The sequence below is a fragment of the Bufo bufo genome, chromosome 7, assembly GCF_905171765.1.
Source record: "Bufo bufo chromosome 7, aBufBuf1.1, whole genome shotgun sequence".
Taxonomy (NCBI): Eukaryota; Metazoa; Chordata; class Amphibia; order Anura; family Bufonidae; genus Bufo; species Bufo bufo.
The window spans coordinates 24,283,777-24,304,799 of record NC_053395.1 but is presented as its reverse complement, the minus strand read 5'-3'; the positions used below and the strand labels follow the sequence as shown (position 1 = coordinate 24,304,799).

Sequence of the window (21,023 nt, the reverse complement as noted above, 5' to 3'; positions counted from 1 at the left end):
TCTGGCTGGTCCTGTCTGCTATCAAGATCTCGCGCCTGCGCCGTAACGGTATTCAGTCGGCGCAGGCGCACTGAGAGGCGGACGCTCGCTTGGCCGCTCCATCCTCAATGCGCCTGCGCCGATGATGTCACATCTACACCCGGCGCAGGCGCATTGAGGAAGGAGCGGCCGAGCGAGCGTCCTCCTCTCAGTGCGCCTGCGCCGGGTGTAGATGTGACATCATCGGTGCAGGCGCATTGAGGATGGAGCGGCCGAGCGAGCGTCCTCCTCTCAGTGCGCCTGCGCCGACTGAAGACAGGTACGGCGCAGGCGCCAGATTTTGAATGCAAACAGGGCCAGCAGAGAGAGATCCTGTTCGCTGGCCCTGTCAATCAGCATGCGGAGGGGGCGTCTTTAGGATAGGAGGATGCGGCTGCTACCAGCAAGTAGCCGCCCTACTTGCTGGTAGCAAGGTAATTTGCATATTTTAAAAGTACGTTTTTAACAGAATCTGCTGAACCAAAATGATTAATTACAGTATGTATGCATAAATCGCAAATTGCGGTCCTTAATGCACGGGCACCAACCGTGGGCCAGCCACATGCGGATCGCGAAGCCATTCACTTGAATGGGGTCCGCGATCCGTCCATTCCGCAAAAAGATAGGACAAGTTCTATCTTTTACGGGACGGAACCCCACGAAAACACTCTGTAGTGCTTTCGTTCTGTGGTTCCGTTCCGCACCGCATCTCCGGATTTGCGGACCTATTCAAGTGAATGATGCGGAATGCACACAGCCGGTGTCTTGTGTATTGCTGACCCGCCATATGTGGGCCGCAATACGGCCATGGGGGACACACAGTCGTGTGCAAGAGGCCTAACTCCTTACTTCTGTGCTGGTATGATTGCTAGAAGTTACTCATAAGATCATATGAGTGTGGGACAATAGTCCCGCGGGAGGCCCGATGCGCACAGCATCATAGTAACCTATGATGCTGTGCGCTCTCGTGCGCACGATGTATGCCGCTCCGGGACATATGGCCCGCTCAAGGACCGTATGTCTCGGAGGGTATACGGTCGTGTGCATGAGCCCTTAATCCGATGCACTTTGCTGGTACTGTATTAGGGCTCATGCACACGACCGTGCTGGCTGGGTCCGCAATGCATGGGCACTGACTGTGGGGCAGCCGACGGTCCGCACTACTTTTTTGCGGTGCGGAGGTACGGACAGAAAACCCACGGAAGCACTCCGTAGTGCTTCCGATCCGTGCCTCCATTCCGTATCTCTGTGATTGCGGACCCATTCAAGTGAATGGGTCCGCGATCCGTGGTCCACGCGGCCGATGCCCAAGTATTGCACGGCCGGGCAACTGCCATGTGCATGTGCCCTTACACTGTGTTTTTTCTGCATGGAAATCTGTGCAGAAAAACTGCTCTTATTCTGCAAAGTGTGCAGGTGGCCTAAGGCGAGTGAACGCACATAAGATCCGCACGGAAATTTATGTGCATTTCTACAAAATATTTGCACCAAAATCTGCCATTTATAACAGCAGTTTTTGGTGCTTATTTGATGCGGTTTTGCCACAGATCTCACCCTCCATTGGAACGCCATCGCAGACAGAACTGACTGAACTTGCATGCAAAAACCATCAGTTTTTTCCTGAACAGACCCTGAGAGAATCCGTATTGTTCGTGTGAAACAGGCCTCATTCATATTGGTCAGCTATGCAGCTTCTCAGCTGTCGGGGGCTCGGCACAGGTTGGGAATAACCATGACTGGGCCCTTTTTCTCATAGGGCCCATAACAGCCACCTGGGCTGCCTCTGTGGTTTGTACACCTTTGGTCTCCTTTAATTGACTCTAATATTTTTAACTGACCCATAATCATATGCGCAGCCAGCGGCTCCCTGCTGTCAAAGATAGGAAAATATTGTCTGGGGCTCAGCATTGTATCATGGATTGGTTGATTATTTCCATACTATGGTGTCGGAGGGTCTGGGAAGGACTGACAGGGGGACTTTTTTATCTCCCCGCCAAATCCCTCTGCTTAGTATTTAATACCATCATTTTTCATGCAGCTCACAATGCCATTACCCAGTCACAGATCTATCAAGAGGCTGCACCTATACTTTCTGCAGCGAAACGTCCGCAGACCTTAAATCTGTGTTCACAACTCTGGATTTACAAGTGGACATTACTGATCACACCGGGACCCTGTCTGGTAACTTATCCGGCAGCGCGGCAGAGGACACATTATCATGCACCGTAAGTTTTGCTCAACTTATTTTACATTTAAAATGACTCTGCATAATACATCACTTCTAATTCCTTGCCAGGAAGAGTAATTGCCGGCGCTTCCCGTCGGAGGACTAGTAATGACTTCTCATGGCGTATTTCCACATGTTTGATTTAGGTAGATGGATTTTTCAATTTAACAGAAGACCAGAAGACATCTTTGAAATGGAATTTTCTGCTGGAACGCTGCAAAATCTATTTGAAGGTGAGAAATCTTGAAGAGACCTGTCACATAAAAGCTTCTGTCTCCCTCCAGTCACACTGCCGTAGACCCGACATTAACCGCAATTAATATATTGGCCAAATCTACTTTGATGACTTTATCAGAAAGTCAGCCCCAGTGCCGGCCATCTTGGTGCAGCCACAAATGCAAGGTTTTTCTCTTCTATTGAGACTCTGTGTGAAATTCCCAAAAAGTGGTCAGCCTTCCTGTACCAGAAACAGCTCCATCCGCGTCCATGGGCTGTGCCTGGTATTGCAACTTAGGCTCATTCACAGTCACAATGCACTTTTCACTCATCACAGACCTTCCAAGCCTCCTATACAGTTATGTTCACACATTGCAGATTTCGTATCGTAAATCCGTAGGAAATTACAGCACAATGCAACTCGATTGACTTTTGCTCACACTGTGTACGAGGTATATGCTTTTTTTAGTGCAGATCCCTTCAGGCCAATTCCATTTTGAAATCTGCTGCATATTCATCATCGCAGATTTGTCACAGATTTTTTCCATCGAAGTGAAAGGATGCTAAAATCCACATCTAAATCCGTCTACTTGCAGATCCACATTGAAATCCAGATAAAAATCCACGTAATATTCCATTGTGGATTTGATGCAGATTTTATTGAAATGAAAATCTCTGACTTGTGAAGTTAGCCTTAGGCCTCATGCACACGAACGTATTTTCTTTCCGCTTCCGTTCCGTTTTTTTTGTGGACCATAAGCGGAACCATTCACTTCAATGGGTCTGCAAAAAAAAGGAAGGAACTCTGTGTGGATTCCGTTTCCGTTCCGCAAAAAAGTAGTGCATGTCCTATTATTGTCCACAAATCACGGTCCGATGCCCCATTCAAGTCAATGGGTCCGCAAAAAATACGGAACACACACGGAACACGTATGTCATCTGTATTTTGCGGATCCATACTGTAGAAATGCTATGCCCAGCCCATATTGCTCATGTCTTTGGTGATTAATAAGTTACTGTTTCCCTTTCCGATCCGCAAAAAACGGATCAAAGACGGACACCCTACGGATATGTTTTGTGCAATAAAGGAACGGAAGAGGACTTAAGGGCTCGTTCACACAAACGTGTGCTACCCGTTGCCGTATTGCAGATCGCATTTTCGGATCCGCAATACACAGGCACCGTTCCCTGTGCATTCCACATCGCGGATACGGACCCATTCACTTCAATGGGTCCGCAAATCTGAAGATGCGAAAACGGAAGCATGGAACGGAACACTACAGAAGCACTACGGAGTGCTTCCTGGGGTTCCGTTCCGTGCCTCCGATACAACATGCTCTATCATTTTGCGGAATGGAGGGATCGCTGACCCATTCAAGTGAATGGGTCCACGATCCCCATGCGTCTGCCCCACGGATGGTGCCCATGTGTTGCGAACCGCAATTTGCGGTCCACAGCACGGGCACAGGCTTCACACGTTCGTTTGAACGAGCCCTTAATCAGAGAAAAAAAAAACTCCGATACTGAACAACGGATCCGTGAAACAACAACGTGTGCATGAGCCCTTAGGCTTTGTTCACACCTCCAGCAGTAAAGTAGACTCATTAAAATTGAATTAAAACAGAAGCATAAGGCCTTATGCACACGGCCGTGAGCGGTCCGTAGTATCCCGGCCTGGCATCCTGCTGAGAGCAGGAGTGCACGGCGTCATTGGTTGCTATGACGCCGTGCGCTTCATGCCGCCGCTGCACTACAGTAATACACTCGTATGATCTATACGAGTGTATTACTGTAGTGCAGCGGCGGCATAAAGCGCACGGCGTCATTGGTTGCTTCTGCTCTCAGCAGGATGCCAGGCCGGGATACTACGGACCGCTCACGGTCGTGTTCTACGGCTGTGTGCATGAGGCCTAAGGCCTCTTTCACACAAGTGAGTTTTCTGTCTGGATGCGATGTGTGTAGTGAACTCACAGCATCTAGAATTAATCCTGACTCATTCATTTTAATAAGTCTGTGTCCATGAGTGTTGTTTTTCACGCATAATCACTGCATTCAGAAAAAATCACAGCATGTTCTATAGGCTCCATTCACACATCCGCAATTTCGTTCTGCATTTTGTGGAATGGAATTGCGGACCCATTCATTTCTATGGGGCAGCACGATGTGTGGGTCCGCCCTTCCGTTCCGCAAAAAAATAGAACATGTCCTATTCTTGTCCGCAATTGCGGACAAGAACAGGCATATTCTATTAGTGCCAGCAATGTGCGGTCCGCAAAATGCGGAACGCACATTACCGCTGTCCGTGTTTTGCGGATCCGCAAAACACGTTGCTGACGCGTGAATGGAGCCATATTGTGTTTTTTTCACACAGCTCTGGTTCTATAGAAGTGACGCTTGTGTGAAAAACGGAAGGCATTCGGATGCAATGCATTTTTTACCGATGGTTGCTAGGAGAAATAGATTGTCATTCTTTAGTCTTTTTCATGCGTGCGAAAATTGCATGCAATCCTGATACAATCCAGACTGAAAAATAGCACACACCGAACGCAATCGCAGACAGGACTGATTGAACTTGAGACACAAACCATCCGTTTTTCCTTAAACAGATCCTGACTAGTGTTGAGCGAACTTGTGTTTTAAGTTCGGCGTCTAAAGTTCAGGTTACCGAAGAATCGCGCTATGGATTCTAAATTCCGTTATGGTCCGTGGTCCGTGGTTCTTCGATAACCCGAACTTTAGACGCCGAACTTAAAACACAAGTTTGCTTACACTTAGGCTTCATGCACACGACCGTTGTGTGCATCCGTGGCCGTTGTGCCGTTTTCAGTTTGTTTCGTGGACCCATTGACTTTCAATGGGTCCGTGGAAAAGTCGGAAAATGCACCGTTTTGCAGCCGCATCCGTGATCCGTGTTTCCTGTCCGTCAAAAAAATATGACCTGTCCTATTTTTTTGACGGACAACGGTTCACGGACCCATTCAAGTCAATGGGTCCGTGAAAAAACACGGATGCACACAAGATTGGCATCCGCGTCCGTGGTCCGTGGCCGTAGGCTACTTTCACACAGACGGATCCGCAGATCCGTCTGCATAAAAGCTTTTTCAGAGCTGAGTTTTCACTTCGTGAAAACTCAGATCCAACAGTATATTCTAACACAGAGGCGTTCCCATAGTGATCGGGACGCTTCTTCGGGATCCCTTTAGATTCATTAATACTAATACTAATACTATTTATAAAATGTTAAAATATACTTTGAACTGTGTACATGACTGCCCCCTGCTGCCTGGCAGCACCCGATCTCTTACAGGGGGCTGTGATCCGCACAATTAACCCCTCAGGTGCTGCACCTGAGGGGTTAATTGTGCGTATCATAGCCCCCTGTAAGAGATCATGTGCTGCCAGGCAGGAGGGGGCACATCCCCCTCCCTCCCCAGTTTTAAATTCATTGGTGGCCAGTGGGCCCCCCCTCCCTTGTATTTAACACATTGGTGGCCAGTGAGGCCGGCCCCCCGTCCCTCCCCTGTAGTTAACACATTGGTGGCCAATGCGGCCGGCCCCCCCTCCCTCCCCTGTAGTACTGTAGATTCATTGGTGGCCAGTGGGCCTCCCCGTCCTAATTAAAATCTCCCCCCCTATCATTGGTGGCAGCGGAGAGTACCGATCGGAGTCCCAGTTTAATCGCTGGGGCTCCGATCGGTAACCATGGCAACCAGGACGCTACTGCAGTCCTGGTTGCCATGGTTACTTAGCAATTTTTAGAAGCATTATACTTACCTGCGAGCTGCGATGTCTGTGATCGGCCGGGCGCTCCTCCTACTGGTAAGTGACAGGTCTGTGCTATAAGCAATGCGCCGCACAGACCTTTCACTTACCAGTAGGAGGATCTGTCCCCATTGACTTGCATTGTAATTCAGGACGGATCCGTTTGGCTCCGCACGGCCAGGCGGACACCAAAACGACTTTTTTTTTCATGTCTGTGGATCCTCCAAAAATCAAGGAAGACCCACGGAAGAAAAAACGGTCACGGATGACGGACCCCGTTTTTGCGGACCTTAAAAAAAAAACGGTCGTGTGCATGAGGCCTAATCCTGACACAATCCATATCGCTTGTGTGAAAGAGGACTGAGATTGAATTTCCGCATGAATTTCCGGGCGGATTTCTGTGTATTTTCATACCAAAGTCTGCAACACATAGTTGTGTTTTTTTGGTGCTGATTTGATGCAGATTTTCCGCAGATCTCATCCTTCTATTGAACAGGGTGAAATCCGCACAAGAGAGACGCAACAATTGACATGCTGCAGATTTCAAATTCTGCTCAGCAGGTCAATTTCTGCACCAAAGAAAAAAGTTAAGTATTAAGTAGTTAAGAACTGTCTAATCTCATACACTTTGCTGATATCGTATTACACGGCGGTTTTTCCACATGAAAATCTGCACTTAAGGCCTCTTTCACACTACCGTTTTTTTTTTCTGTTTTGCGGGCCGTTTTTTGCATTCCGTATACAATCCATATACGGAACCATTCATTTCAATGGTTTCGCAAAAAAAAACGAATGTACTCCGTATGCATTCCGTTTCCGTATTTTCTGTTCCGTTGAAAGATAGAACATGTCCTATTATTGCCCGCAAATCACGTTCCGTGGCTCCATTCAAGTCAATGGGTCCACAAAAAAAACGGAACACATACGGAAATGCATCCATATGTCTTCCGTATCCGTTCCGTTTTTGCAGAACCATCTATTGAAAATGTTATGCTCAGCCCAATTTTTTCTATGTAATTACTGTATACTGTATATGCCATATGGAAAAACGGAACGGAAAAACGGAACGGAAATAGAAACACAACGGAAACAAAAAAAACTGAAGAACGGATCAGTGAAAAACGGACTGCAAAACACTGAAATAGCCATACAGTAGTGTGAAAGAGGCCTAATCCACATTTTGTGCAGGGATTATAAGGATGCCTTCACACGAAGCAGATTTAGGCTCCATTCACACGTCCGCAAATGGGTCCGCATTCGTTCCGCAATTTTTTCGGAACGGGTGCGGACCCATTCATTCTCTATGGGGACGGAATGGATGCGGACAGCACACAGTGTGCTGTCAGCATCCGCATTTGCGGAGAGCGGCCCTGATCTTCAGGTCCGCAGCTCCGCAAAAGATAGAACAGGTCCTATTCTTGTCCGCAGCTTGCAGACAAGAATAGCCATTTCTATAGGGGTGCCGGGCGGGTGTGTTGCTGATCCGCAATTTGCGGGTCCGCAACACACCACGGACGTGCGAATGGAGCCTTAGTTGCAGAAATTTTTGCAGCTAAAAAGCAGATCCATTCATCTGGATGTGGTTGTGTTGGTGGGAAGCACAGGGATCTCTGCAGGTCCATTCAGATAAAGGGAAGTGATTTTTAGTCGCAAAAACTTCTGAAACAAAATCTGCAGCATGTGAAGGCACCCTATACATTCAGAAACCCCAACCATATGCATGCAAGGGCTCATGCACACGGCCATGTATTGCGGTCTGCAATCCGGGAGATACGGTGAGAAACAGAGGCACGGATCGGAAGCCCATGGAAGCACTACATAGTGCTTCCGTGGGGTTTCTGTCCATGCCTCCACACCGCAAAAAAAAATACTGCATGCACTACTTTTTGTGGTGTGGATCCATTCAAGTGAATGAGTCCGTGTCCACAGATGGAGGCCACACGGTTGGAGCCCTTGCATTGTGGACCGCAATTTGCGGTCCGCAGCATGGGCAAGGCCAGCACACAGTTGTGTACATGAGCCCTTATACTGTAAATCAGCAGCAATTCCACGCCCTAGGCCTCATGCACACGACTGTATGTATTTAGCAGTCCCAGAAAAGCAGATCTGCAAAATATATGTGATGTCCGTGAGGTATCGTTTTTTTTTTTAGGACCCTTTGACTTCCATGGGTTCATGGTCCACATTTTGCAGCCAAGTATAAGACCTCTTTTTGCAGAATGGACATACAGATGCAGAAAGCACACAAGTAAAAAAAAATTATGCAACATGGACATCACACAAATTTGGGACCGCAAAATACAGTCATATGCCTGAGACCTTAAGGTAGACATGTAACAGGTGGCCCACTGTAACATTCTCTGTTCCTCCATGGCGTTAATGTGACCCTAAGAACTATGATAGACTCCAGTAGCGTTATCCCCCGTATTTGTCCCCGGTCAATCCCTGGAACCCATCGCAGCATTATCCCCAGGTACCGGTCCTACACATGATACATTCATAACGCAGCTGATGGGATGCTCTCCCTTTTCAGGCTTCTACAGCAGGCAACTCAAGGAGCGGGCTGCGTGTCGCCATTCTGTCCTGCAAAGCAGCAGATCCCATGGAAGCAGCGAAACACACCAAAGCCACCAAGGTTTAGTCAGCTTTTATTAACCCTAACCTGTCCATGTTCCTGCAGTCACCTAACATTCACTTGTTTAAGTCAAATGCTAAGCCATTCACAAAACAACTGTTCAAAAAGTAAAGTCGATTTTTTTTGTTCCTCTATTGATAAAATCAAAAAATAAATCAATTTGTTTATGTTATTTGCATCCCTTTAGATTCAATAATACAAATCTTAATAAAAATGTATGAAAATATTTGATAAAGTGCTACCATAGCTACAGGAACCTGACTCTGAAATTTTTGTGATTTTCACAGAGGCCACAATTGGATGTAATGGCGCGTGTTTGAATGCAGAATTTTATTTTTATTTTTTTAAAGAAGATGCAGCTCCAGGAAATTTAGGGTCCATTTACACGTCCGCAAAATGGGTCCGCATCCGTTCCGCAATTTTGCGGTACAGGTGCGGACCCATTCATTTTCAATGGGGCTGGAATGTGCTGTCCGCATCCGCACTTCCGGATCCGCACTTCCGTTCTGCAAAAAAATAGAACATGTCCTATTCTTGTCTGCAATTGCGGACAAGAAAATACATTTTCTATGAGAGTGCCGGCGATGTGCGGTCTGCAAAATGCCGTACGCACATTGCCGGTGTTCGTGTTTTGCAGATCCTAAGGCCTCATGCACACGACCGTTTTTCGGGTCTGCATCCGAGCAGCAGTTTTTGCTGCTCGGGTGCGGATCCATTCACTTCAACGGGGCCGCAAAAGATGCGGACAGCACTCCGTGTGCTGTCCGCATCCGTTGCTCCGTTCCGAGGCCCCGCAAAAAAAATATAGCATGTCCTATTCTTGTCCGTTTTGCGGACAAGAATAGGCATGTCTACAATCGGCCGCTCGTTCCGTAAGTTGCGGAAGGCACACGGGCGGCTTCCGGTTTTGTGGACCGCAAAAAATGGCACGGTCATGTGCATGAGGCCTAAGTCTGCCTTCTTTGAAAAACTGCAGCCCCTGCCCACTCAGTGACAGCTTAGGCTTCCAATCAGGAGAGCATTGCTGTGTGGATTAAAGGGGCTTACAGGAGGCCTGTCCTCAGGATAGGTCATCAGTATCTGATTGGTGGGGGTCCCAATCCTGGCCCCCCTGTCCATGAGCTTTTCAAAGAGGCTGCAGTGCTCCACTGACCGCTGCAGCCTCCTCACTGCTTACCAAGCACAGCGCCGTACATTGTGTAGTGGCTGTACTTGGTATTGCAACCCAGGCCCATTTACTTGAATGGGACCGAGCTCCAAAAATAACATGTGATCGATGAACACGATGTCATTGCCTAGGAAGAGCTGATCGTCGGGGGTTCACCTGTATAGTGCTGTCATGAGTTTTGAGGGTCAAGCCTGCTGACAGACTCCCTTTAATTTTACTAGGCCTGTTTTTTTATTCGAAACCGCATGCTAATAATGTTGTCAATTCCTGCCACCATCTCGTCATCTTCCTGCACAGCGGCCACTCCTTTTGGGGTCCCTGTCAGTATAAGATCCCCTTCTTCCAGGGTGATGACCCTGCTGATGTAGCTGATGAGAAAAGGAATGGAGAAGATCATGGACGATGTGCTCCCCTCTTGTTTGAGGATGTCATTTACTTTCAGCCATATCTTTACATTATGAGGGTCCTTTATGGTTTCTTTGGGGATCAAGTCACTGACCGGGCAGGAAGTGTCAAAGGCTTTCGCCAAAGTCCACGGAAGTCCCTTCTGCTTGCACTGGTCCTGTACATCTCTAGCTGTCATATCCAGGCACAGGGCATATCCCTCCACGTGGTCCATCGCGCTCGTCTGTGCTATATCTTTACCTCCTTTGCCAATCACCACCCCGAGTTCAACTTCATGGTGAAGATTATTGCTGTAGTAAGGCATGAGGATGGGGGCGCCCTCCCGCACGTAGGCCGAAGGGGACTTAAGGAACAGCACTGGTTCTGTGGGCACAGCGTTTTTCAGCTCCTTGGCATGGTCCGCATAATTCCTTCCAACACAAATAATTTTTCTGCCCCATTCCCAAAACCGGCTCAGATTTTTGGAGGAGGCCATAATCGTCTTTGGACTTAGGAGTCTCTAAAATATAAAACAAGACTGTAATAATTATAAAATTTAAGACTTATCTTCCTTCAATCACAGGGCCTTACTATTGTCAAGTCAATCATTGGGAACGATGGCCTGTGTAATTAAGCAGCCGATGGAACGCTTGTTTGTCGGCGGATGGGTATCTTTCATCAGGATGAAAGATGCCGATTATCGGCAGCACATTTTCTTGTCTAATCAGGGATGTGCTGCTCATAATCAATAAAACTGATTGAGGGAGGGATGACTACGGTAGCAATTGCTCCTCCCACATTCAGTTTGCATTGGCCTGTGCAACTGTGCCGGTGCAAATGAGCGCCAATGGATGTGGCGCTCGCACTGCCTGAACAGCAGTATATTTAGGCCCTATCCTCCTATATTGATTTAAGCAATCTCTACAGATAAAGGAGGGCCAGCTCCAGGTCTATGTGGTCCACCCCTGCTTTACTACTTCTGCTCTTAGCCGCACCCCTGTTTGCGCATACACAACACTAATAGGGAATTAAATTCAAGTTATACAGAGCTCCAAATCCCCTGCATAGACAGAGATAAAAATCTGTGTGTCTACTGTCACCACTAGAGGGCGATGGGACGTTACTGCATACAAGTATACATAGAACTCAATAATAAAACAATATGCAGTGACTTGCTAATCTCCCCCTAGTGGTGATTGCAGGCAACTAGAATGTTATCTTTCAAATCCATTTTTATGCAGAGGATTTGGAGCTCTGTATCAGAAAAGCTGAACTCTGGCTGCTATAAAGATACATTATGAAATAAATCAGGTCCCAGTTTTTTACCTAAAACAACAAAGTGTTCAAAGAAGGACATTATTTTATATATATAACAGCTCAATATTTCTTTAGTTTTAATTCGTTTTTACAGGCTAACCTCATTGGTGGATTGTCGTACCACCAATTTTGGCAGGACCGGTAATCTAATGTGTATGGAGGGTGTCCCAACCCTTCCCCAATGGAAAATGAAGGGAAAGAATTTGGTATTTCTCACCCATATTCATTGGGGGACACAGAGACCGTGGGTATAGCTATGTCCTCTAGGAGGCGTTGACACTAGTAAAAGCTGTTAGCTCCTGCCCTGGCAGCGATACCCCCTCCAGCCTGGAGAGAGAGCTTCAGTTTTTTTCTAGTGTCAATAGGAGGCAAGACCTCCCTGCTCTGCAGGGATCTCCTGAAGATTTTTTATTTTATTTTAGTTTATTTTTTTCCTTCTTTTTCAGATGGGAAAACAGTGGACGCCTCGCCTCCCTGTTCTCCCGGTGTCGAGTTGCGCCAGTGCCGGTCATCCGCACTGCTGCCTCCCCCACAGAAGACAAGGTGGACCAGGGCAGCCTCGCTCCCCTGCATTCCGCCAGCCAAGGGGTCACCCATCCAAGCCCCCCTTTTCCAGCGTCCTGCCACTAGCTGAAGGGGTGACCCTGCTGGACCAGAGGAGGGGTGAAGATGGCGTCAGGAAAGAGAAGAGAGGTGAGTACACGGGACTAGGTAAGTAGGTCCATTCTGATGGATTAACCCTCTTGAGTTGTTTAGTCTTCTTTCTCCTACCCTCCCTCTTGGTGGCAATAGATTCAACAGGGCTTTAGCAAGCCCAGCACTCCTCCTCTAGTATCACCCCTGGTCTGAGGCTGGCATACAGGGGCTCATTGTGATCCTTAAAGGGAGGTAATAGGGGGCTAATACGGTCTGTTGCCAGGCGGGCGCATTTCGCACGCCGCTTCACCTGCGCATAAGCTCTGGGTCCGGCCGATGCAGGGGCTCGCAATGCCCAAATCGGCTGTGCCCAGGAGTTTGAATCGCTGCTTGCGGCCTGCTGGGCCGAAAACTTCATCTTCCTGGGGGGGCGGCGGCGCACTCTGGCGCGAATTCTTCCCGCCCTGTTCTCCCTCCCCAGAAGCGGCTTAGCCAGCAATCGGTCATCAAAATTGTTTTTTAACTCTTCCATGCCCAGCCACCTCTTTAGGCCGGCATATCTGGGGATCTACCCCTTGTGCAAGCTGGTAATTCAGAGGAATAACCCTTTCCTGCCTCTTGTGCTCTGAGGCCGGCATCTTGGTTTAAAAAAAATAAAAAATTAATAAAAATAAATAAAATAAATAAATGTGCATCCATACGGGTCCCCCTCCTCAGCCGCAGGACCACCCTGTCTGTGTGGTACCACACTGGGGCCGTGTCCTATCTCGGATAGGGAGGACCTCTCATGGTTCCCAATCCGCCCTCCGGGGCTGTTTGGTTGATAATTTTCTACCTTCGCAATCCCGTGGAGGACAGCTGAAGTATACCCAATCCACCCTCTGGGTTGTTTGGTTGATAATTCCCCACCTGCGCAATACAGTGGAGAACCTCTGGGATTCCCAATCCACCCTCCGGGGTCGTTTGGTTGATAATTCTACACCAGCGCATTCTATATAGGACCTCTGAAATTCCCAATCCACCCTCCGGGGTCGTTTGGTTGATAATTCTACACCAGCGCATTCTATATAGGACCTCTGAAATTCCCAATCCACCCTCCGGGGTCGTTTGGTTGATAATTCTACACCAGCGCATTCTATATAGGACCGCTGACATTCCCAATCCACCCTCCGGGGTCGTTTGGTTGATAATTCTACACCAGCGCATTCTATATAGGACCGCTGACATTCCCAATCCACCCTCCGGGGTCGTTTGGTTGACAATTCCCCACCTGCGCAATCCAGTGGGGGACAACTGGAACTTCCCAATCCACCCTCCCGGGTCGTTTGGTTAAAAATTCTCCACCTGTGCAATCACTCTTCGGAGTCATTTGATTGATGGATCCGGTGGACGGACCTCTAGAAGTTCCCATTCCACCCCCTTGGTAGTTTGGTTGATAAGTCCCCACCTGCGCAGTCTGCAACTGCCAGGGGCAAGATTCTGAGGGGTAGACCTACGCGCTAGTGGACCACAGCAAGTCATCTTCCCCTCGAATATCTCCAAACCCCCTACCTTCCTCCCCGGGTCATGCTCAGACGTACCCTATCTTACAGGGATGGGTCCGTCCGAGGGAGGGGGTGGAGTCACTGATTAAGACCCTGCAATGAATCCGAAGCAATCTTCTAAGATTGCGCCTACGGTGGCCAGCAGCACTTGTCATTTGCATTACCCCCTTCCATAGGCGGAGTAATTGCACTACTTCAGGATGCAGTACTGGCCTTATACATTGTCCCCTGCCATAGGTGGACTAAGTACAATAACACTGGTTTCAATGCTGGATGTATACATTCCCCCTTCTGTAGGTGGCGGAATTGCATCTCTACTGGGTTCAGTACCGCATTCATTAGCCCCTTCCATAGGTGGCGCGATGACATTCTCACCGGTTACAAGGTGTGCTGTATGCATTACCCCCTTGTTAGGTGCTATTGCACTCCCACGGGGTACAGGACTCGCCATATGCACTAGTTCTCGCCGTGGGCATTTACCCCCTTCATAGGTGGGGTGTTTTCCCTACCACTGGCTTACGTACTTACCGTACGCATTCCTCCTTTCATAGGTAGGGTAATTGCACAACCATTGGATACGGTCCCGACTGTCGCGCTATCCTTCCATAGGCAGAGTGTTGCACATCACCGTGCTTCCTGTTTGCATTTTCCCCTTCACAAGTGATCCACTAGCGGGGGAATAACTAAACATCTTCAGATACTGCAATTCAACTGCGCCACGGCTCTAGGTGCCTTCGCTTATTTCATGAGAGGGCGCGGCAACAGTCGGTACTTGACAGTGCCCGGCACTCTTACTCGTCTAGTGCTATATGGGTGCTGCCAGTGGACACGGGGGCTATCCCTCATTGTATCCTTCTGTTCTTGGTGCTGGTTTTGAGCATGATTATGACATCCTCTTCTTCTCAGAGGGTTTACTAGCATCACTTGTGTCCTAGAGACACCCATCTCCACGGGCCTCCATTGTTCTAGTCGGTCAAGATATTGTCCGCATCAATATGTCGTGCGTACACCATTTCACATATATGGTGAGTACGTTCCAGCGAGTCAAGTGTTTCACTGACTCTATATTCTCTATCACCACTCCTCCTTCTCTGGGGAAGTGGTTACGCTGGCACTCTGGTTTAGCGCCTACAGCTTGTTCTCCACAGGTGCAGCCCTTCGCTAATGCTTGAGTTAGTGGTCGCTGCAGTGGGACGTCCCCTCAGGTAGGGGTCCTACCCTGGCGCTAGCTTGGCAGTTGCTCCTGTCCAGCGCCCTTCCAGGTAGAGTTTTTAAGGTTGCTCTACTTAACCTGGGGCAGTACGGTACGTGGCTTCTACAGATAGTCTCAAGGCCTCCCCCTCAGTTTTGCGCTGACGGGCCGAACGCTGGCTGCTCCTGTGGGAGCGGTATTGCCTTACCACTACATACTTGGGTTCTTACTGCTCAGCGCTTCGTCAGGTGATGGACACCTCAGGCAGAGTTTTTTTGCGCAGCCAATTAATCCTTGGCTACTTCTGTATAGCGCCGGTCTCTGACCTAGCTTATTCTTCTCATGTCTTTTTCCTCCTCTGGCTCATGGTTCATAGACACCCCGCATGCTTTGGTAGTTCCTACGTTACTATGTTCCCTCATCTGCATTTGCACGGGGTATTCGTTTGGTGGCCTTCCATTCCAGACACGCTCCGGTCCCGACTGGTGGGCGGTGGTGCCCTCCACATCCCTCCCTCTACAGTCTACAGGGACTCCTTTCATTGGTCTGGGTGTGCGGAAGCTCCCCACCTTTCTCTCCCGAGCAGGAGTTCCAGAAGCATACGGCATGGACGCCCTGATATCTCCTTGGCGGGACTTCTTCCTCCTTACGTGTTTTTTTTCTCCTACCAGGGTTCTATGGAGGATCAGAGGAGGGCATTCCGACAAATACTAGTTGCTCCGGATTGGCTCCGTCGCGCGTGATTCGCCAACCTCGTTCTCCTTCTAGGAGACGTTCCTTGGTCACTGCCACTCAGCGACGACCTTCTTTCACAGGGTCTGGTCTTACATCAGCCTTAGTGTCTTGGTTGACAGCATGGCTATTGAATCCGCAATTCTGATGTGGAGAGGGTTTTCGGCGGACGTCATTCGCACTGTGATTCAGACCAGGAAGCCTGCACCTCCCAGGATCTGTTATAGGACCTGGCGGTCCCCCTGGGCTTCTGTGTAAGCCGGGACATTCCCTCACTCCGTTTTTTTCTCTCCCCACGATCCTATCCTTTCTACAATCAGGGTTGGACCTTCGTTTAGCCCTTAGTTCTTTGATGGGTCAGGTGTTGGTGCTTCTATCCTGGGGCAGCCTCCAACGTCTTCTGGTGGCCATGGAAACCTTCCTTCAGGGAGTGGCACATACGGTTCCTCCGTACCATCCTTTACCACCTTGGGATCTGTATATAGTTCTCCCAGTGTTCCAGTCTTCTCCCTTGTTCCCTTGGGGAGATCTCTCTTCGGCTCCTGCCCTAGAAGGTAGTTTTTTCTTGTGGCTATCACATCCAACAGACGGGTTTCCGAGTTGGTGGTGCTCTCTTGCAGAGAATCCTTCCTGGGTCTTCACAAGGATAAGGCGGTTCTCCGGCCCATTCCTTCTTTCTCCCGAAGGTGGTCTGTGTCTTCCACATCTATGAAGAAGTTGTCCTTCCTTCACTGTCCCTCTCCTTTACTCCCTAGGAAGGGAGTTACATCATTGACGCGGTCGGGGCTCTGATCATCATTGGCAGCCTCCAGTTCCTTCCGGTGTACGGGACCCCCTTTTTTTTGTTGTTGTTGTCATCCGGAGGGTCCACGCTGGAGATTGGCGGCCTCCAAGGTGACAATTGCTCGATTGATTCGGTCTGCAAATACTGTACATTCTGCACCCGCAGCAGGGTTCCGCCCTTAGGTGTCACGGCTCGCTCCACTGAGCGGTGGGCGCTTCTTGGGCTCTGAGGAATCGCACTTCGGCTGCGCAGTTGTGTAACGCGGCTACCAGTCCTCCTTACACACATTCACAAGATTTTACCAGGTGCATACTTGGCATCGGTGGATGCTGCTTTGGGCCGCGTGGTTTTGCAGGCGGCAGTTTCTTAGATGCCTGAAGGGACGCTTGCTTCCATGGGTCTGTGGTTTTTCCCTCCCTGTGGACTGCTTTCGGACGTCCCACGGTTTCTGTGTCCCCCAATGAATATGGGCGAGAAAAGGAGATTTTTGTATAACTTACCAGTAAAATCTCTTTCTCGCTCTTCATTGGGGGACACAGCACCCACCCAGTATTGTTGTTCAACCACAGTTGTAGCTGTTGCTGGTTTGAACCCCGTTGGGTCCTTGGCATGGTTGGTGTTCCATGTTTTTTCTTGGTTGGCTTGCTTTTCCTACTACTTTGTGCACAAACTGAAGCTCTCTCTCCAGGCTGGAGGGGGTATAGCTGCCAGGAGAGGAGCTAACAGCTTTTACTAGTGTCAACGCCTCCTAGAGGACATAGCTATACCCATGGTCTCTGTGTCCCCCAATGAATATGGGCGAGAAAGAGATTTTACTGGTAAGTTATACAAAAATCTCCTTTTTGGACTTTATCGTGCCTAATACTTTGTCTTCAAGGGATATAAGTTGTCACCAAAGGGGCCTGGCAGAAGCTTATATCTCTACATCTATTGACAACACATGCACACTCCTCTGAGGATTTCAGCCGATAGCTATCTTAAATGTATGGCAGGCTTAAAGCGGTTGACCCACTTCACCCATTGATGGCATATCGCTAGAGTATGCTACTAATGTCACATAGTTGTGGGTCCCACCTCTGAGACCCACGCCTTTCTCCAGAAAGGGACCCCCAAAATGGAGAGCACACTGCACATCCGGTACAGGCAGGAGCATTTATCGTTATGGTATTTTTGAAAATAGCCGAGCGAGACGCTCCATTCATCTCTATGGGACTGCCGGAAATACCCAAGCCAGCACTCAGCTATTTTTGGAACTCCCATAGCAGAGGACAGAGAGTGGCCACACACACACGTTGCTGGCCCTTAACTTTGGAGATAGGAGCGAGACCAGGGGGTGGGATCCGCTACTATCTGACATTGATGACATATCCTAGCAGCATGCCATCAATGTGTGAGATGAGACATTCCCTAGTCATAAATGTCGGCCCTAATGGAAGACCCCTTTCAGTACAAGGGACGGTGGCGTATATTCATTCATACCACCACATACCACAGAAAAGATGGCAGATGGGACTTTATCACTTGATTCTGGAATGTCTTTTTTAAATTTCTTAGATTATATTCACATTTAGCATTAATTTCTGTGACTATCCCATTCATCTGTATAGAGCTAGCTGCTAAATAAAACCCCATTTAGGCGACTTTCACACTTGCGTTTTTGCCGGATCCGGCAGGGTTCAGCAAAAACGCTTCCGTTACTGATAATACAACCGTCTGCATCCGTTATGAACGGATCCGGTTGTATTATGTCTTATATAGCCAAGACGGATCCGTCATGAACTCCATTGAAAGTCAGCGGGGGGATGGATCCTTTTTCTATTGTGTCAGAGAAAACGGATCCGTCTCCATTGACTTGCATTGTGGGTCATGACGGATAAGTTTTGCTCCGCATCCCAGGACGGAAAGCAAACCGCAGCATGATGCGATTTGCTCTCCCGTATGAGAACGGAATGGAATGCCTTTTGGAGCACTCCGTTCTGTTCAGTTACGTTTTGTCCCCATTGACAATGACCTGCATGGAACCTGGAGTCTCCCTTTAAATATTCATTCTTCTTTCTGATATCCCCAGAGTCTGACTGACTGCTCTTAAACTACAACTCCCATGATGCTGCTCTTCCTCTATCCAGGACATGGAGCATTATCAGGGTCACCTTGAAGGCAGCGTAACCTCATTACGTGGCCGTCCCTTCAAAATCTGCTCTGTCCACCTCATTCAGAATGTAATATTATATATCCCCATAGCACAGAGTGCAGTGCTTACCTTCCAGGGCACATGGAGGAACAGGAAGTGTTAGAGGGAGGACACAGGAGGAGCCTGCATTCTGATCCTTTCAATCATTAACCCTGCGCTGACTTTGGAACAATCACCATAAACCAAAGAGGTGGACGGCAAGTCTATTAGCTGCCTGCCATATACAGTACTACACAGAGCTCCCTGTCCGTAGCACCCCTCTGACACTGTGCAGAATGGTACAGTCCATATATAGCCTGCATGTATTGTGTTTGCCATAGCATGCAGATCACCATTATCCCTTGGACAAATCCTCTAAGCCAGAGCAGAGATACACCGCAAAACAATGCACTCATCTTACATATAGGAGGCTGAGACAGCTGGGTGACAACATCTGGGGGACGAGTTGTCACGGTCATTGTGGTGGTCACCCAGCTTTCCTAGAAGACTTACTTACTGATGACCAAGCCTCAGGGTGAGCTGAGTAGATCATTAAAGATGCTGTAAAACTTACAGGTTATAAATACTTTCACCACTAGCTGTAAAACTGTTAAAGAGTAACTAAACTTTTACTAGAGATACAATATCGCCTTATGGAGAGCGCCTAAACGACGTGAGGAGTCTTATAGGCCGGGCAATGCTCCTCTGGAATTCTATGAAGAAGGTATGCAAATGAGCTCAGGGCCCCGTGCCGATGCTTGGTCCGCAATTCACGGACACTGGCCGCGTCCACTCTGTTTGCGGATGCAGACCCATTAAGGCCTCTTTCACACTACCGTTTTTTTTTTCCGTTTTGCGGGCCGTTTTTTGCATTCCTTATACGGTCCGTATACGGAACCATTCATTTCAATGGTTCCGCCAAAAAAACTGAATGTACTCCGTATGCATTCCGTTTCCGTATTTCCGTTCCGTTGAAGGATAGAACATGTCCTATTATAGCCCGCAAATCACGTTTCGTGGCTCCATTCAAGTCAATGGGTCCGCAAAAAAAACCCGAACACATACGGGAATGCATCCGTATGTCTTCCGTATCCGTTCCGTTTTTGCGGAACCATCTACTGAAAAGGTTATGCCCAGCCCAATTGTTTCTATGTAATTACTGTATACTGTATATGCCATACGGAAAAACGGATCCGTGAAAAACGGACCGCAAAACACTGAAATAGCCATACGGTAGTGTGAAAGAGGCCTAACTTGAATGGGTCCATGATCTGCTAAATACGACAAAAGATAGGAGGTGTGTTATCTTGTGGTGTGGTGACACGGACCCCGATCCATGCCTCCGCTCTGCAAGAGGTAGGAGATTACCAATCCTTGGCCGTATCTGGCAGATTGCGGACCCATTTAAGTCAATGGGTCTGCATCCACACCACGGAGTGCACACGGCCGGTGTCTGTGTATTGTGGACCCACCATTTACAGTCCGCAATACGAACACCACAGCCATACGGTCCGGTGCATGAGCCCTTCACAAGCTCTGCCTCCGATGCCACCAGATGTAAGGCAGCTATCCTATAAGTCAATGGTCGACCTTTTAAACAGACCTTGAGACATGACTTGGATAATAAATAAGCCAGAGTTTACTAGGAGCTCATTTACATACCCTCTTCCAAAACTTTCACTAAAGTTTCTTGTTTCAAATGGCCTAAATATCATTTTTCTCATATACTTTATTAATTGATTTTGTCACTAAGCGAATAGGTACGTAAAGTCCTGTGTGCGCATCGAGCTGTAGATTCAGTATATTCGTACATCGTTGACTTGTTGGCGATGTACAGAGTCTATTGTACTGGAGCAATGGAGGTCATACAGGCAGGAGCACACATTGCTGCTCCTGCCCGCTACGCTCAGCTAAAAGCTCACATGCATCCTATTCCTGCATAGCACATTGGTGCAGGCTATGCCAGCTTTTATCCGAGCCGAGGGGGCACAGGCAAGAGCAGCGATGTGTGCTCCTGCCTCTACCACATCCACTGTGGCCCCCCATTGCTCCAGTACAGTGGAGTCCATACACCTCCGGCAAGTCAGCGATGTACTGAATCTGAAGTGCAATGGGCACACGGGACTTGGAGAGCATAATCAATTAATAAAATTAATTATTACCGTAATTATTTTAGGCCATTCAGAAAGCTTTAGTAAAAGTTTGGGTAATTTTTAAAGGGATAACTGAGCTGTGTAA

At 48.4% G+C, this 21,023-nt stretch overlaps 2 protein-coding genes across 4 annotated transcripts in view; one reads left to right on the top strand and one right to left on the bottom strand.

Annotated features, from left to right (window-relative positions):
• Positions 1-8,912, top strand: part of MEIOB (meiosis specific with OB-fold) — a 47,832-nt gene extending 38,920 nt beyond the window's left edge. The window contains exons 11-13 of the mRNA XM_040441417.1: positions 2,057-2,243; positions 2,392-2,478; positions 8,757-8,912. Of these exons, the coding sequence (XP_040297351.1) occupies positions 2,057-2,243; positions 2,392-2,478; positions 8,757-8,864 (382 nt within the window). The 3' untranslated portion in view covers positions 8,865-8,912. The remainder of the gene's footprint in view (positions 1-2,056; positions 2,244-2,391; positions 2,479-8,756) is intronic.
• Positions 8,913-10,068: 1,156 nt separating this feature from the next.
• The window catches only part of LOC121008201 (hydroxyacylglutathione hydrolase, mitochondrial), a 43,571-nt gene continuing 32,616 nt past the window's right edge, over positions 10,069-21,023 (bottom strand). For 2 of the 3 annotated variants that reach the window (XM_040440608.1, XM_040440609.1), the window contains exon 10: positions 10,069-10,930. In XM_040440608.1, coding sequence (XP_040296542.1) covers positions 10,244-10,930 — 687 coding nt within the window. In that variant the 3' untranslated portion in view covers positions 10,069-10,243. Of the gene's footprint in view, positions 10,931-18,875; positions 18,987-21,023 lie in introns of those variants that run through there. The other variant, XM_040440612.1, reaches the window with a different exon arrangement.